Genomic DNA, 16,629 nt, shown 5'->3' with positions numbered 1-16,629 from the left:
ACAACACACACACACACACACACACATATATATATATATATATATGCAGCGCGCGCGCGCGCGCGCGCGCGCGCGCGCGCGCGCGCGCGCGCGCGCGCGCGCGCGCGCGCGCGCGCGCGCGCGCGCGCGCGCGCGCGACGCGCGCGCGCGCGCGCGCGCGCGCGCGCGCGCGCGCGCGCGCGCGCGCGCGCGCGCGCGCGCGCGCGCGCGCGCGCGCGCGCGCGCGCGCGCGCGCGCGCGCAGCGCAGAGCGCAGAGACTGGCGTCATGCGCCGATGAGGGAAGACCGGCGACGGCGGGGTCAAAAACACCGCGCCACACCGCCGGTGAGACGTCGGCGGCGCGCCGCCGGCGCGATCAATGTTGACCGCCAACAATAATGTTTTCATCGGTCTTGCTCAAAACACACCTTAAATTTACAACAGATTCGAGCCTATTCATGAGTTCAAAATTCACAAGTCGATGGCTGAAACTGGTCTTTCAATTATTCATCAAGAGAAGTAGAAATCTGGTACAAACGAAATGGCTGTGGCGTTTCAGAACCCTGCATAATACGAGTAGTTGAAGTATCTATTAGCTATGCATTCTTAACATAAATAATTATCAAAATTAGTAGTTTTTTTAATCGAGCATTACTGCATATAAAACTTCAAATACCGTATCACAAAAATTCGTCAGTTATCTGGGTAAAAACTGAATATAACTTTGAACTTAGAAGCTTAATTTTTCATAATGCCCTTTGCCTATATCTGTTTTGTCACCTTTAAAACAGTTGAAATGGGCGACTTTGATATTGATTGTTTTATTTTTTTGCTCTTTTGGATTCCTAAGAGCTTCTTGTATTAAAAACTGGTTTTTAATAACAATTGAAAAAATGCATTTTAAAGTTTTTTTTGGCTTCTTTATAGAATATATGTCATGTAGGCTAAGGCTGAACTGCCTCTTTTATTGCTTTTGGCAGCTCTTTTGAATATTATTCATTTTTTCTTTTGGGGATTCATTCCAAATTGAGTAAACTGATAAATACCTAATATCAGTCAGATATCATTCTATATATATATATATATATATATATATATATATATATATATATATATATATATATATATATATATATATATATATATATATATATATATATATATATATATATATATATATATATATATATATATATATATATATATATATATATATATATATATATATATATATATATATATATATATATATATATATATATATATATATATATATATATATATATATAGACCCCGCCACCGCGCCGGCGGATCGACCGAACGCCGCCAACGGGAGATCCAGTTGAATGCCGCTGATGTGTCTTAAAGCCACTAGCGCGCCACATGCATGCTGCCGTCGGCTGAGATAGTGGCGTTGAGTCGACTTCAAATTATTTTTACGGCAGTTCTTTAGTGCGTCAACCGCAAAGTAGGACCTTTTCCGTCTCGTGTGGCTCAGTATTTCGGTTTTGCTGATTAGAAATCAAGCAGAGCCTGCAGTATCTCTGAACTTTCGGGTACTTCACCTAGAATTTATGCATCGCCACCAAGAAAAATTGGGGTCCCCGAGTCCCGAAAATCACACAATCATAGTGCAACCTCTAGTGATTTATCATCAGTGACTTTCCCTGCCAAATATTATTTTGTATACCATAACTCTTCACTGCTCTCTTGTTCAGTGGTTTTCGGCTCTTTTGTTACGATGCATCAAAAGCTAACAGAAGCAATATGCTTTTGCAAATGTACCAATATACACAGTTTTTTATATGCTGACTAAAAAAGTATCGTCTTTTTGAAATGAGTATAAGTCATTTCGAATGCAGTTACCCAATCGCTATTTCTTACATCATTCGTAGTCAACAAATTTATTGTCAAGTTGAATATAATTAAAGAACATATTAACTACAATACAGCTTCAGTCTTGTGCTTGATTTTTAAATTCACAGCCGACAGATTTTTTCTGCTGCTGAATTTTTGCATATTTATTTTTTTGCAGCTTCTAGGCAATATTTTATTGTTTTCTAATAATCAATTTTTGAACAAGTTATTTAAAGTACAATATTCATTCTGTACACATTTTACCCCCCCCCCCCCAAAAAAAAAAAAAGCCGTCGTTTGTGACAAAATTTAGCTATAGACTAAGCTATGTACAAGGTTGGGGAATTAAAGATTTTACCAGAAGCTACCCCAAAAATATGAGTAATAAATAAATTGTAAATTATTGCAAAGAAGGGAGGGAGATAGGGGACTATAGTATTAAAAGGACAGTGACTCTTTTTTTTTATTGAAAGCAGGGATACAGAAAAGACAATTATTTTTTACAATTAAAGTGGAGACAGAATAAAATAATATTAAATTAACTGGGAAACACATTGAAATATTTTGATAGCCCCAGGGCCCCCCATTAGGACTTGTTCATTGTCTTGGGTATTTTGCGATTTCTCATAGGCTACTGGCCTTATTTGGATTTTGTGTGTGCTCCCTTTTATTTCGATTCTTTGGATCTTATGGACTGCCATGGCAAATCTATCACTCAGTTTTCCAATAATTTGAGGTATATCTGAATAATTTTGACATTTTTGTTTTCGCCATTGTACCCCTTTGTTCATACCCTCAATTCTTTTTCTAAGGAACACTAAGCTGTTTAAAGTTATTTCGCGTGTTTGTTTGAAGCATATAGTCACCTAGTTAATTATTCAGTAAATTATTTTTCTAATGAAAGCTGAGACGGTATCCTATCAAGGTGGTATCCAGAGGGGGTGGGGGGGGGGTAGGGAGGTATTAGATTTAAATGATAAGACGTCGAAATTTTATTTATTGAAATCAGGGGTTCCAAAAAGTTCATTTTTTTTAATTTACAGCAGAGACGGTATCTCCTATCAAGGTGGTAACCAGAAGGGGGGGGGGGTGGTGAGGGATCAAATCTAAATTATATTACCTCGATGTTTTTTAAATAAGAGGTACCTATAAGTCAATTTTTTTTATTTAAAGCAGAGATGGCATCTTATCAAGATGGTACCCAGAAGGGGGGCATAGGGAGTTACTATATTTAAGTGATAGTGCCTTGATTTTTTTTTATCGAAAGCAGGGATGCCAAAAAGTTTAAAAGTTGACAAAATTAACAAGATTTTCGTGAGTTATACTGGATACAGCACTTGCATGGTTTTATCGGCCAAAGGGAAAGAGACATATGCGACCAATCCATTTTTTTTCCTATTTGTAAAACTGGTTTACTTTGAAAACATTCATATGTATCAGGGAGATTCACACTAAAACGAATTTGCGTGACGAAAGCGATATCGGCATCCCCGCCTAACGTTGCGCTCGATCAACAATGGCGCCCTTGGTCCAGTGCCCAAGTTACATTAAAAGGCCAGGTCATAATAAAAGCTTTTAATTTTGGAGGTTCAAGGAGGAGTCTTTGACAGTCTTGTGACCTCAGGGTACCAGATGTTGCAACGTTCTTACGTACCTACCGGGGTTTAGAAAATACGATCACCCCACAAATGATTACCAAAACTATGCACAAATGTAACATTTGGAATATTATAACACTTTTTTCAAAGCTTTGAAGAAAAGCAAAACAGTCTAAATACTCCTAACTACGCTTGAAAGCTATTTTAAAAAGAAACTCTTTGGAGATTCCATGGAAATTACCATAGCAGGTGCTTTGAGCCTCGGTGGGGATCGAAGAAGAGTCTTTGCGTATTTTGGCCACAGTTACCTTATTGTTGCGACTTTCTTAAATTAGGTAATTCTGGGGAGTATTTGGAAATCAACGCTTAAATTCATTAACTGATATTAAGTGCCATAACATTTTCCTTAGACTAAAAGTGACGGACTAGGATGATAATGTTAGTTTCTTTCTGGAGCTACTTCAGTCTGCACAATGTTTCGTTTAATTACACTTAAAACGGATGAGCTTTTTATTTTTTACTTAAGTAAATAGCTGGCAATTTACTTTTCTTCATAGCGATTAAACAATTAAGTGTTTTTTGTGTCATTGGCATTAAAGTATTCTCATGAGGTGTTCATAATCTATTTTTCAATTTGATAAATCTAATCCCTTTAGTTGCAGTTTATAACTTGACTCATATTAGGTATTTATCAGTTTAAACTTTGGAATGAATCCCCTAAAGAAAAAATTAATAATATCAAAAATTGCAGACAAAACCAGTGAAAATACATCTGTTCAGATTTTCCCAAAATGGCATATTTTCTATAAAAAGCCAAAAAAAACTTTAAAATGCATTTTTTTTAAATTGCAATTGGTGGTAAGTGTTTGACGAAAGAAGGCCTTATAACGATCAGAGCGAGCCAAAAAAATAAAACAATACATATCAAATTTGCCCCATTCAACAGTTTTACAGGTGAGAGGACAACTATATAAAAAGGTCACTATTACCAAATTAAGCTTCTAAGTTCAAAGTTATATTATAAGCTTTTACCCTGATAACTGACGAATTTTGTGATACGCTATTTGAAGTTTTATATGCAGTAATGCTCTATGAGAAAACTACTAATTTTGATATAGATATATGTTAAGAATACATAGCTAATAGATCCTTCAACTACTCATATTATGCAAGGGTTCTGAAACTCCACAGCCATTTCGTTTCTACCAGATTTCTACTTCTGTTGATGAATAACGAAGAAGACTAGTTTCCAGCCAGCGATTTGTGAATTTTTGAACTCATGAATAGGTTTGAATCTGTTGTAAATTTAAGCTGTGGTGTGAGAAAGACTAATGAAAACATTAATGTTTGCGGTCAACATTGATCGTGTCGGCGGCGCGCGGCCGACTTTTTACCGGCAGTCCGCCCCCGGCGTCTTACCGGCGACGCGGCTGGCGCTGTTTTTGGCCCCGCCGCCGCCGGTCTTCCCTCATCGGCGCGGCGCCGGGGTCTATATATATATATATATATATATATATATATATATATATATATATATATATATATATATATATATATATATATATATATATATATATATATATATATATATATATATATAATATATATATATATATATATATATATATATATATATATATATATATATACATACATATATATATACATATATATATATATATATATATATATATATATATATATATATATATATATATATACATATATACATATATATATATATATATATATATATATATATATATATATATATATATATATATATATATATAATGTTTTGAATCTGTTATCAGCGTTATTTGCCCATATCTAAGTATAAATAACTACTTTTATTATTTGCGGGTGGTTCTCTGACTATTGTCTTTTTTATTTTTATTTGCCATTTTATTTTATTTGCTATTATTTTATAGTTACTATTTACAGTTTATTTTTAGTATTTACTACTTTATTTTATATACAATTATTCTATTAACTATTTTTATGTTTCCAGTTTTGAAAAAAAAATTTGATTTCAGGTCGTCCGCCCTGCTCGTTCTCGTCGTGTTGCTAACCGACAGAGGGCTTCGAATATGGTTCAAAGGCCAAGTTCTTTCTTAGGACGCCATGGCTCAGCTTCAGCAAGAAGAGGTTTGTGAAATTAAGCCTCTTAATAGCTCTTTGGGAGTCTTAGTTCATTTTTAAGTTAAGTGATTTTTAGTAAAGAAATTAGTTTTATCAAGCGGTCAGACGAAATTTATTCAGTGTCTTTTTTCAAATTTCTTGAAAATAGGGCGAAGAAGTGACAATTTCTTTCACTTGCTTACCGAGTACTAAAATTAGGTTATGCGTAAAATTAGGTACTAAAATTAATACTAAATAGTACTAAAAGTACTATTAATAAAAGTAAGTAAAATAGTACTAAAATTAGGTTATTAGGTAAAATTAGGTTATATCAAAAAACAAAAAACCTCAAAAACACATAAACAATTTTTTATATTCATTTTTGTTAAGTTTACGAGTCAAGCAAACATTTTTGTTGGTGGGGGGGGTTCATCCCCCCCCCCCTCTCTCGGTACGGAAATGAGAAGAAATGAGATTTTTTATTGGTGTCCCTGGTGTTCATCTGCCTCATCTATTCCCCTGTGCATTTTCCAAGGACTACGGGATTTAGAAAATTCTTAAAGGACATTGGCGTGCCATAATATAAAGAAAAAATGAACAAAAATGTGGTGTTTTTTTAAGGTCACACGAAAATACTGTAAAAACAAAGTGAATATTTTGATATGACAACCGCCTCTCTTCTTCAGCGCGAACAAAAAAAATTTTTTAAAGCAAATGCAAAAAAGACAAAGAAAAAAACAAAAGAAGTGCGGAGAGACAATTTAAAAAAAAAAACAATAAAAACCAATGAAAAACTAAAATTTAAAGATGAATAAAATTCAATAAAAGCCAAAATTACAAGAATTAAACCAAATACCTAACAACCAAAAGCGAATCATTTACCAACTCCACGATTTGCACAAAATCCAAATCTTTCAACCGCCATCGAAGGATACTAGCAAACGACTCGCCAGTGAAAGAAAATTCATTCACTCAAACAAAGGAGCCAGTAATTAAAAACTTGGAGAACTATCTTATTTAATTTCTGATTTCAATAATTGCGTTTTTTGCACAAACCCTTTTAGATCTGAGGGGTTGATGACGGGTTTCATTATGTGAATGCAAAAGTTATTGAAGGTCTATTACAGGGATGACTAAAGTATTGGCTTCTCTTTTTAGAAAACCGTAATATGAGTTATATATTCCTAAATAACCGGTATCTCTGTTCAAAGCTAGACCTAAATTTTGGTATTTATAAACCTCAAGAACCTCTCTGTAGTGCTGGACAGCACCTTTGTCGTGTGAAATCAAACTAGCTTGGTTAAATAAAGTAGTATGGTCCGGGTGGTAATGCAAGTGTGTTCTGCAAGGGCAGAGTCAAAATTTTCTTTTTTTTCGTTTTTTAAGGGTATAATTAATTAACCCTCTCGCGGGCGAATTTCCAATTTTTGAGATAAACTGACAGGACAAATTTTTTTCCTATGTAGAAAAATACGTAGATTTCAGATATGCATTCAGAAACTGACAAAAAAGGATAAAAAGGTAAAATATGCTATTGAACACATATGGGGACGCCGCCCAGAAAACACTCTTTCCAAAGGCTTATCGGACACTGTGAAAGTTCTCGAAACATTCAGGGCACAATGCGACTTTGCATATTTTGCAGAAGAATCTCGTTTCACTCGTGCAGTTCTTGTCCTGGCATCGAGAAGCGTTATTTTTGTCGGACTTGCCAGGCCAATGGCCACTCAGACCATCAAGTTGGATCTCGTTTGGGACAGCAATGACAATCCTTTTCTTGACAAAGCCGATTTTTGAAGGCCAACCAGGGCTTGTCCTCATTCACACCATCCCTTTTTTCGTCATGGCTACTACAATAGACCCTTTGAAATGGAGGAGATCAAGTGTGCCGACAGGGCAGGTTTTTCTTTAGAGAATCTAAGCGCTGACAACAGTAACCTCAAGGAAATGGTGGAAAAGGCGCATGTACCCATGTTTGTTTCGAAAGTCGTTTTTGTAAATTGAAGTCAGCGAATCCATCAAATCCACGCCTCCCATAGACTTATTATATTCCTTCACTGCGTATGGCCATTCAACCGCCACTTTCGATTTCGCTGTGCTGCACCATCTCTGGACACTGTCAGTTGGGCCATTACCAGCGAAGGATGAACTAACATTTACGAGATTGTTGTCTTTCCAGCGTAAAACCGTCACTCCTTCAGCAGACGTAGAAAACGACGAGGTTCCTCGCTTTTTCTTTTTCATTTCGACTTCTGTTATTAGCTTAGGTGCAGCATCTCCAAGTCAATTTGCGCGAAGGGTTCCAACACTATAAATCTTTTCCTTTGCTAAGGCTTCCACCAGAGATACCGAGGTAAAAAAAGTTGTCGAAATACACTTTAATGTTTGTGTTTTCGAGGCCACGAGTTAGTTTCACAACCACGTCTCCTACTAACCCGTACGCTGGTGGGTTGCGGTTGGCACCGCTGCCTTGACATGGCTCAAAATCGTACCCAGCCCGAACCCAAATTTTGAAACCCCACTTAGTTGGTTTAGATGCCATATACTGCTTGAGGCTGCTTCTTCCCTTGAAGGCGACCATCACCTCGTCTATTGAACTGTATTCTTCGTCGGTCATTGCTGCTTTGAAAGAGTTGCGCAACATCTCCAAAAATGGGTGGATCTTGTAGTATTTGTCACCATCAGGGCTACTTTGTTGAGTAGTGAAATGTAAACATTCTCTGATCTTTTTGAACCTTTTGCTTGAAATATAATCAGCAATCTGAGGTAGTCTCAGGCTTTTTGACCAGTAGTTTTCAATTCTTGGGTATCGAACATAGCTCATTATCAGAAGGCATCCAACATAGATGCGTAGTTCTGCTGATGTCAAATTCAACTCATACCCTTTTTTTGACAATGCGTAAGCGTTAGACTCCCAGACGACCATTGCAAGAATTCGTCGGAAAGAAGTCCCTCAAAGAAATCGACAGGATCCGACTCGTTGCTGAGATTGAGCAAGACCCGACCATCACCGGTGAACGGAGGAACTGACTCTGCTAGAGGATTATCGACATTGGCTCTTCAAATACATCTTCTGGCCTTGACGGATTTGGACTTTAGCTTGTCTCGTGGAACTTTGGTTTTAGCTGCAATCCCACTGTTAGACTGTGAAGGAGTGACCTGTGATCTTCCATCTGAAACTGAACTGTTGATAGCAGGGTCTGCTTGCGACGTTGCAAAAGAAGCAGAACTATTGGGCTCCGTGCTTGGGCTTTTCCTTTTCCTCACATAAGTTCTAGCAACACGCTAGAGAGATGGTTCCGTTCGATCAGGTTCCGCTACCTCGTGGTCTACACTGTCTTCGTCTGTAGCTCTCTCTTGCGTATCTCTAGCCGCTGGGCTCGATCCGGTAGCAAGTTGGACGTCCTCTTCTTCACATGGAGGCTGCCAAGTGGGATCTCTGCCATCTTCTTCGTCGGAGGAAAGATCTGATTGGTCTGAATCGATTCCATTGTCACTATCGTCTTCAAACATGATTTTCATGATTTCTTCATCATGCCTGATTTTTTGCCGAGTCATCTGTAAAGAACAGAAGCTTTACTAGTTTGCGAGCACAAGGTACAAGCGGGGACAAATGAACAGTAGTGTTACCTGTGACATTCTACGGAAACTATACGGAACGAAAACTATACAGAAAGCTGGCGCTAATGGGCAATGTCCTCATGTGGGGACAGAAGGAAAATAGATGGCTCAACTGTATGAAATATTCAGAAGTTAAAAAAATTACTCTAACACACTTCTAAGGGTACGAATTCTTGTAACTGAGGTCCAAGCACAGAACCCTGATTTATTAAAAATTAATAACTAATCCCAATTCATAAAACTTCATCCCCATGATCACCCCCTAGGTAAAAAGGGAGGTGGAATACTATTATTTGTAAACAATTATCTTTTTCCTAAATTAATTCCTGTTCCCTAACCTTCAGGTTACGATGAAATCATTTGGTTAAGTGTAAGACCCAAAGTGTTACCACACCCTTTCAATCTGACTGTGTTTTGCTGCTTTTATTACTCCCCAAACCAAAACGTTGCACAGAGACAGTAATTCTACCAACAACTGCATGGTAGTGCCGACATGGTAGTGCCTAAACTTAAAACAAAAAGTAAAAATACCAGCAGCAAAAGATAATGCTACCCTTGATTTGATTTGCACCAATTTGCAGGCTTTCTATGCCCTTCCTGTCCCCTTACCCCCGTTAGGAGGAAGTTACCATTTTTGTTTATTAATAAAGCCTCTCAACATCTTTAATCATACTTTTTCTGTTACTGAGTTCTCTTATCGCCCAATTTCCAATGATGGCCTTTACAGATTTGGATCTTGGATTACCAATGAAAACTGGCTGGCCCTTAAAGGAAAAAATGACATTAATTTTAAAGTCTCCGAATTCCAAAATCTGATTAAGACAAAATACATAAGTTCCTTGACTGTGAAAAAAGTAAAAACGTGTTCTAATGACAAACCATACATTACTAGCCAATTGAAAAAACTAATTAGAGTTAAATTGAATCTACTAAAGAGTGGTAAAACATCCAAAGCTAACTCACTGCGTAAAAATATAAAAAAAGAAATACGTAAATCTGCTTCTTCATATTACAAATGCAAAGTCCAGGATTTATTTTCTACAAAGCCAAAACAATGGTATAAAAGAATAAAGAAAATTTGTGGGAAAACACATAATAATATAGATTTCCATTTCCAAGAAGACCCTTCAGTTACAGCCAATGATCTGAACAGGTTTCTTTCTTCCATGGTTCAGAACCTCCCTCCCCTTTCTTTCGACAAACCTTATGATTTGTGCTCTCTCAATTTGTCCCTTATTTTGCCCTGTGATGTGGAGGCAAAAATTAAGAACATTAAAAAGTGTAGTACATGTCCATTAGACATTCCGATTGTACTAATTAAAGCCTTTGCCGACAATCTCTCAGAGCCTTTGTCCTTACTTTTTAATGAAATTACCTCTGCTGGTAAATTTCCAAATTGTTGGAAATTAGGTTTTATTACTCCCGTCAAAAAGAAAGGTAATAATCAAGATTTTGATGGTGTCCGTCCCATTACTCTTACTCCAGTTTTTTCGAAGCTTTTTAGCTGAGTGGTTGAAAGTAAAGATAATCCCAAATGTTGACCAAAGACAATTCGGAAACCTACGCTCTACATCTACTACCCACTATCTTGTTCACCTTATGGACACAATATGTAACACACTCGAAAAACCCGATACCTGGTTGAATGTTATCGCTGTTGACTTTCAAAAAGCTTTTGATTTATTCAATCACAATATACTATTAGAAAACCTATCTAATGACTTTCAGGTTGATCCTTATTTAATTAGAATAATTGCGTCCTTCCTCTCTAACAGAACGTAAGTCGTGAAATACCTGAATGTATATTCTGATCCCCTCTCAATTTATAATGGTGTGCCCCAAGGAACCCTCTTACGTCCAAATTTATTTCTTACAATGATAAACAACCTTGGTGTTTATTTTTCAGATAGATGAAATTTCGTTGATGATTTAACTGTCTTAGAGACATGTTCCAAAAATTCAAAAAGCAACCCAATGTACATCTTGGAATCGATATCATCCGAAGCTCTCACTGATGATATGAAAGTCAACCCTTTAAAGTCATCTGTTCTTACTATTAATTTACCTAAAACTCTCCCTGCTTTATCCTTTCCAATCCCCTCTGAAATGTCTGTTACCAGTATGAAATTACTGGGTGTTACCAACTCAAGCGACTTACAATGGATTGTCATATTAATGACATCTTAAAGCGTGCAAATGCCGCATTTTCCCTCCTTAAACTCCTTAAAAAGTTTAAATGCCTTAAATCGCACTGTTTGAGGATTTTCCTGTCATTTGTGCGCCCAACCCTTGAGTACGCCTGTCCTGTTTGGCATCCTGGCATTTCCATTGAATTGTCGGACAGAATAGAGGCAGTACAAAAAAGGTGCCTAAGAATTGAGGTGCCAATGAGGGTACAGTACCTTATATTTCCCTTCTTAGGAGAGCTAATTTTGTCACCCTTAAGGAAGGGAGAGCAAAAGTTACCTTGCGTTTTGCTAACAATGCCCTTCATAACCCTCGAATAACTCCCCTTTTCCCTGGTCAATATTCGCTCCTTCGACCCCGCCTTCCGCGTTCTGTGGCAACAAAAATCCCCCTTCTCGCCCCAATAATAGTTTGCACTTAAATATATAGAATAAATTTTTTCCCTTCCATAGTTGACATTTTCAACCCCTGAATCTCCGCAGCTTACCCCCCCCCCCCCCCCCTCACTCACTCTTTACCTCATAGTTATTAGCTATTTTAATGCCCATTTTGCAAATTTGGAGGTTTAATATTTATGTTTGTTAGTCACCAACTAAATTTTGTTTTGTTTTAATTCTAATTTTTCCCCTTGTTAATTTTACGATTTTTTTTTTTGGGGGGGGGGGGCATTTTTTCTGAATTGAAATTTACCTTATAATTTTTTGAGTTTACTTTGTAATTTATTTTTAATGTTTTTACATATTTGACATTGACCCTTTTATAATTTTCTGTTGTTGTTTGATTGTTTGTTTTTGTTGTTCTTGTTTCGCTGTATTTGACGCTAAAGTGCGAATTCGGCCCTTTTGGGCTTGTGATAGCCATTTTTCAGCAATAAATCTTATCTTATCTTAATTCTCTGAGAAAAAATTCCCGACTTCCCCAGGTCAGCGATAATGTCTAGAAAATAAAGAAAAAGTGGTTACCTTGCAAATCCTTGATAAAACTCAAATTACAATTTTCTGCTAAAATGGCAGGAAGAAAGCACAGCTTATCCGGTAGACGGCTCTTCAGGGACGTTTATGGAAGAGTCGGCAATCAGCTGGCACCAGGAAACATATGTTAAAAGCTCAGCTTTGGGTAAAGAGGGGGTTACAATTAAGTGTCCTCAAAACCAACCAGCGCCCGCGAGAGGGTTAAAGTAGAGTGCTATCCGTGGAACATATATTAAGAAAAACTTCCGTTTCATATATTAAGAGAGGCCTTCGTCTTGCTTATGCCCCTCTGATAAAAGTGTGTTTTATTTAAGGATTGTAGTGTGTTTTTTTGTTTCTCGGCCCTTTGTCTTTCAACCAATGAAAAGTGCTTGACCCTTTGTCTTTCAACCAATGATGGGCCCTCGGTCCTCAGTTTTTCAACCAATGAAAGTTAGATTACAAACAGATAGTAACTTAAGAAAACCGAACTGGAAGGGAAAATATATGATCAGAGTAATAATGCAATGTATGTTACATAACTAGTTAGGGGGGGGGGGTACCTTTTCGCTTTTAGTTATTCATTTACCTCTTTTATCAATTTATTTCAAAAAATTGTATCTTAAACAGTCGGCATCTAGAATAATCTTCTATCCGTAAGCCGTTGGTTAGTCCATCTGACGTACCAAAAACCAAAAGAGCCTGGATTTTTGTAAACATTGTAGTTTTCACCTTTCGGGATAGGGTCTTTACCCTGATAAATTTGTGAACTGATGGTTTTACTGGGTCTATAATAAGTGCAAATCTTATTCTTCCTTAGATCTTTGGAAAGATAGTCTGAAACCCCTTTAACGTACTGGATACCAAGATAAACTGAATTTTCCTTTTCCTTTGGTTTTGTTTCTAATACCATTAGAAATAATATTTTCCGTAAATATTAAGGAAATTCAATTTAGAACAAGTAGAAATAAATTATTACAACATTAAAAATTTCAGTGCTGGGTAAATCGTATTGATAGTTTCTTGTAAATAGCTCAATTGGCTTAATATGGTAAAATGATTAATTTTGGTTGCCAGCTTCACATTCTGGCTTTTTGCTCAACTCAAGCACTTTAAACATGAGATTTATTTATCATACAAGATAAGCTTACATTGTGTATACTCATTTTTTTTTGGAAATTATGTTTTCGTAATTTCCTTTCGTAACTACTCATTACATTTTTCTTTTCGTAATTCCCTTTCGTAACTACTCATTGAATTTTTTTCTTGCTCTTTTCACACTCACGGCGTGAAACTGATTTTTTTTTTCTCTTACAGTTCTCTACTGTTTATTCTTCTCAAATTTTACCTCAACTGTGGTCAATGTATAATTGGTCCTGAAATTCTTTAGTAGCCTGGCACAGTTATATTCGTAAATAAACTATTTAATCTTAGTTGCCAAGTCTTTGTCTTGCAAGTTACTTCTCTGGATTTTAACACTTTAATATGAGATCCTCCGGGGTTTCCAATAACTAAATGATGGGTTTGAAAAAGTCTGAGCAGTCTCATTATAATCTTTTTAGCTAGTTAGGACTTTATATTTACCATAGCTCAATGGATATGACCAACAATACTAACAGCTCACTGTAGCACCAAGATATCTGAGGCCAGGACAGTTGTACACGCTCCTCCTTCAGCTGAATGTATTCAAAGCTACACTCTCCACCTCCTCCAATAAATTCCATTTTCCTTTCGTGTGAACTCCTCCCAATTCATTTGGGGCCGATCTACTTTTTATTTGGCCAACAAATGTGACACTGCCTTATAACCGCAGAGGCGTCGACGTTCTCTGTTGTGTTTGGTAATGACGGATGATTCAGGGATGGAATGATATACAAAACAAGAAAAAGCACAAGAACAGTTTTCCTTTCTTAGTTACTCCAGTACAACAGTAACGGTACTTCCCTTTAAAACTCCCCAGTTACCATAGTCGCGGCTCTCCTTCGTGGGGATTAAGATGGCTTCCAACACCGCCCAAATTCGTAATATGCCTGATCCAGTGAAAGTTGTTTATTAAAAATTGTTCTCATAAAATCCTTAATTTGTTTGGCCTATAAAATGCACTGTGATAATCTCCTTAAGCTCTTGAATTATTTGAGCTTTGTTTGCTTAAACCTGCTAATTGTGTTCGGTATCCTCAAATCGAAATCCGATGAAGTATGCAAACCACCTATTTACAAGAGTGGAAATTGACATCAGTGTTGGGAAAAACACCACCGCCATCTATTATTTGGTGACTTTATCTGACCGGGTACTAAAAACTACAAGGGATCGAGAAATTTGTCATCAATAGGCCTATCAGGTTAAGTCAACTAAGCTACTTAACCTGTCAATATTTTTCCAAGCTAATCTAGGCCTGCTTTGTGTAAACAAGATTTTGACCTAAAATAATTCTTGAAAACAAAAAAAAAATGTAATTAATCATTACTTTGATATAAATTTCAGCTTTAATCCCATGATTTTGTGAATTAATTGTATCACTTACTTTAATTTTTCTTATGAAGTCAACAGACACTAATCCGTTAGTGTAATCACCGTAAACACTGTTAGTACATCAATAAAGTGTCTATTTTTTGTGGACTGAGGTGTAGACAAAGTTGGATACATAATTAGTATTTGGAAGGTTTATCTACGAAACTTGCCTCCACCAATGGTATCCCCCCCCATCTCTATAATCAGTGCAGCTTTTAACCTCTAAAGGGAGGGACATATGCCCCTCAATCTGCCCCTGGCGATATAGCCTCAGTTCTTTACCAGCAGACAGTCTTAAAACGAGGCTAGTTACTAAAACAGTCTTTTTTTCGATACCAGCGTCATCAACAAATGTTAGCTTTTGTTGATTTTCATTCAAGAAAGCCTTTGTATATTTTTTATAATGTATATTTTATAATATGTTTTATATATTTTATATTTAAGCTGATAATGTTGAATGATGAAAGAAATAGTTGGCACTTGCTTACTCTTTTGAATGAACATTTTTATGGCCCATAAAACATACGAGGGTATTGTAGTGGAGCAAATAAGAAGAATAGAAAAAAAAAACAACGTACATACAAGAACACCAGCAAAAGAAAACTTGCACTCAATCTGGGAGAGTACACGACACTGATCTAGCCTTTCAAAACTCTTTCGCGGCGACTCTTAGCTGCCTCCAGGGGCTTAGCCAAACCATAATTGGCAATCAGCTGCCTGTTTCTAGGCCATAGGGGAATTTCTAAGAGAAATTTCGTATATCTGAAGTAAATAGACCTTATACTTTGTCAGTGCATGTAAAGATGTTCCAGAAAAGGGAAAGAGCGATGACATGTGGGAAAGCGAATGAGCTATAGAATCTGGCGTGTTTACGCCTGTTGTAACGTGCTTTGCAGCAAACAAGAAGTCCAAATGCATTTCGCAGCTTTGTAATACGAAGAAAAGATGCAAAACCTACATAATTATTTTTTTTATTAACAAATGGGTCACACAAAGAAAACACAACATTGAAATGTCCATATAATACTAACAAAACTAAGTATTAACTCTTAATATCAAAATAGGTCCCAACGCCTATTACCATGTTGGGGACGACCCCAAAAAAGGACATCAGCTACTAATACACTTCCTCGGAAAAATAAAACAAACAAAAAAATCTGGCTCCTCCTCCCCCCCTCCCAGCCCTACCAAACATTTAGTCAACGATTCTAAAAATAATATATTTATAGGGAACTTAAAGGAATTTATTATCTTTCGAATGTTGATTAATTGTTTAGTAGGGGTGGGGCAGGGGAGGAGGAGTCAAAGAGTTTTATTCCCCCGAGGAAGTGTATTAGTGCATAAGTAGTTGAAGTATCCCTTTTTTTGGGTCATTCCAAATACGCTAATATGCGTCGGGACCTATTTGTATATTGTTAGTATTATATGCGGTTTTATTTTTTTAGCACTTTGTAAAAGTTTCTATGTTGTTTTTTTGTGACCCATTTGTTAATAAAAAATAAAAAAAATCCCCCACTCATATTCTACCATTCATCATGCTTCCTTACACATAGCGACACTCCTCAATCAACACATGAATCAATCTCTCTTTTAACACTCACAAGCATATACTCACTCCCAGATCAATCACTCAATCCATGGTTGCGATACTGGTTAAAACAAATACGTCGCAAAGAAGCAAGGAATTCTTCAAAGACCTTCTTACATTTTAGACATAGACATAGACATAGACATAGACATAGGTTTATTAAGATCGAACAGCGTAGCCATGGCTAATTTATGTCGTCTTTACAACAATATGAAA

General features: G+C 36.7%; 1 protein-coding gene across 1 annotated transcript in view; it reads left to right on the top strand.

The window, feature by feature from the left end:
• Positions 1 to 16,629, top strand: part of LOC148949676 (serine/threonine-protein kinase 40-like) — a 111,223-nt gene that overhangs the window by 84,562 nt on the left and 10,032 nt on the right. The window contains exon 11 of the mRNA XM_089092754.1: positions 5,472 to 5,583. Within this exon, the coding sequence (XP_088948880.1) occupies positions 5,472 to 5,583 (112 nt within the window). The remainder of the gene's footprint in view (positions 1 to 5,471; positions 5,584 to 16,629) is intronic.

The sequence above is a fragment of the Artemia sp. Qi Xiang Cuo genome, chromosome 8 (genome assembly GCF_049724085.1).
Source record: "Artemia sp. Qi Xiang Cuo chromosome 8, ASM4972408v1, whole genome shotgun sequence".
In the NCBI taxonomy this organism is placed as follows: Eukaryota; Metazoa; Arthropoda; class Branchiopoda; order Anostraca; family Artemiidae; genus Artemia; species Artemia sp. Qi Xiang Cuo.
The sequence above is the reverse complement of the archived record's forward strand: the minus strand, read 5'-3'. Positions and strand labels throughout refer to the sequence as shown.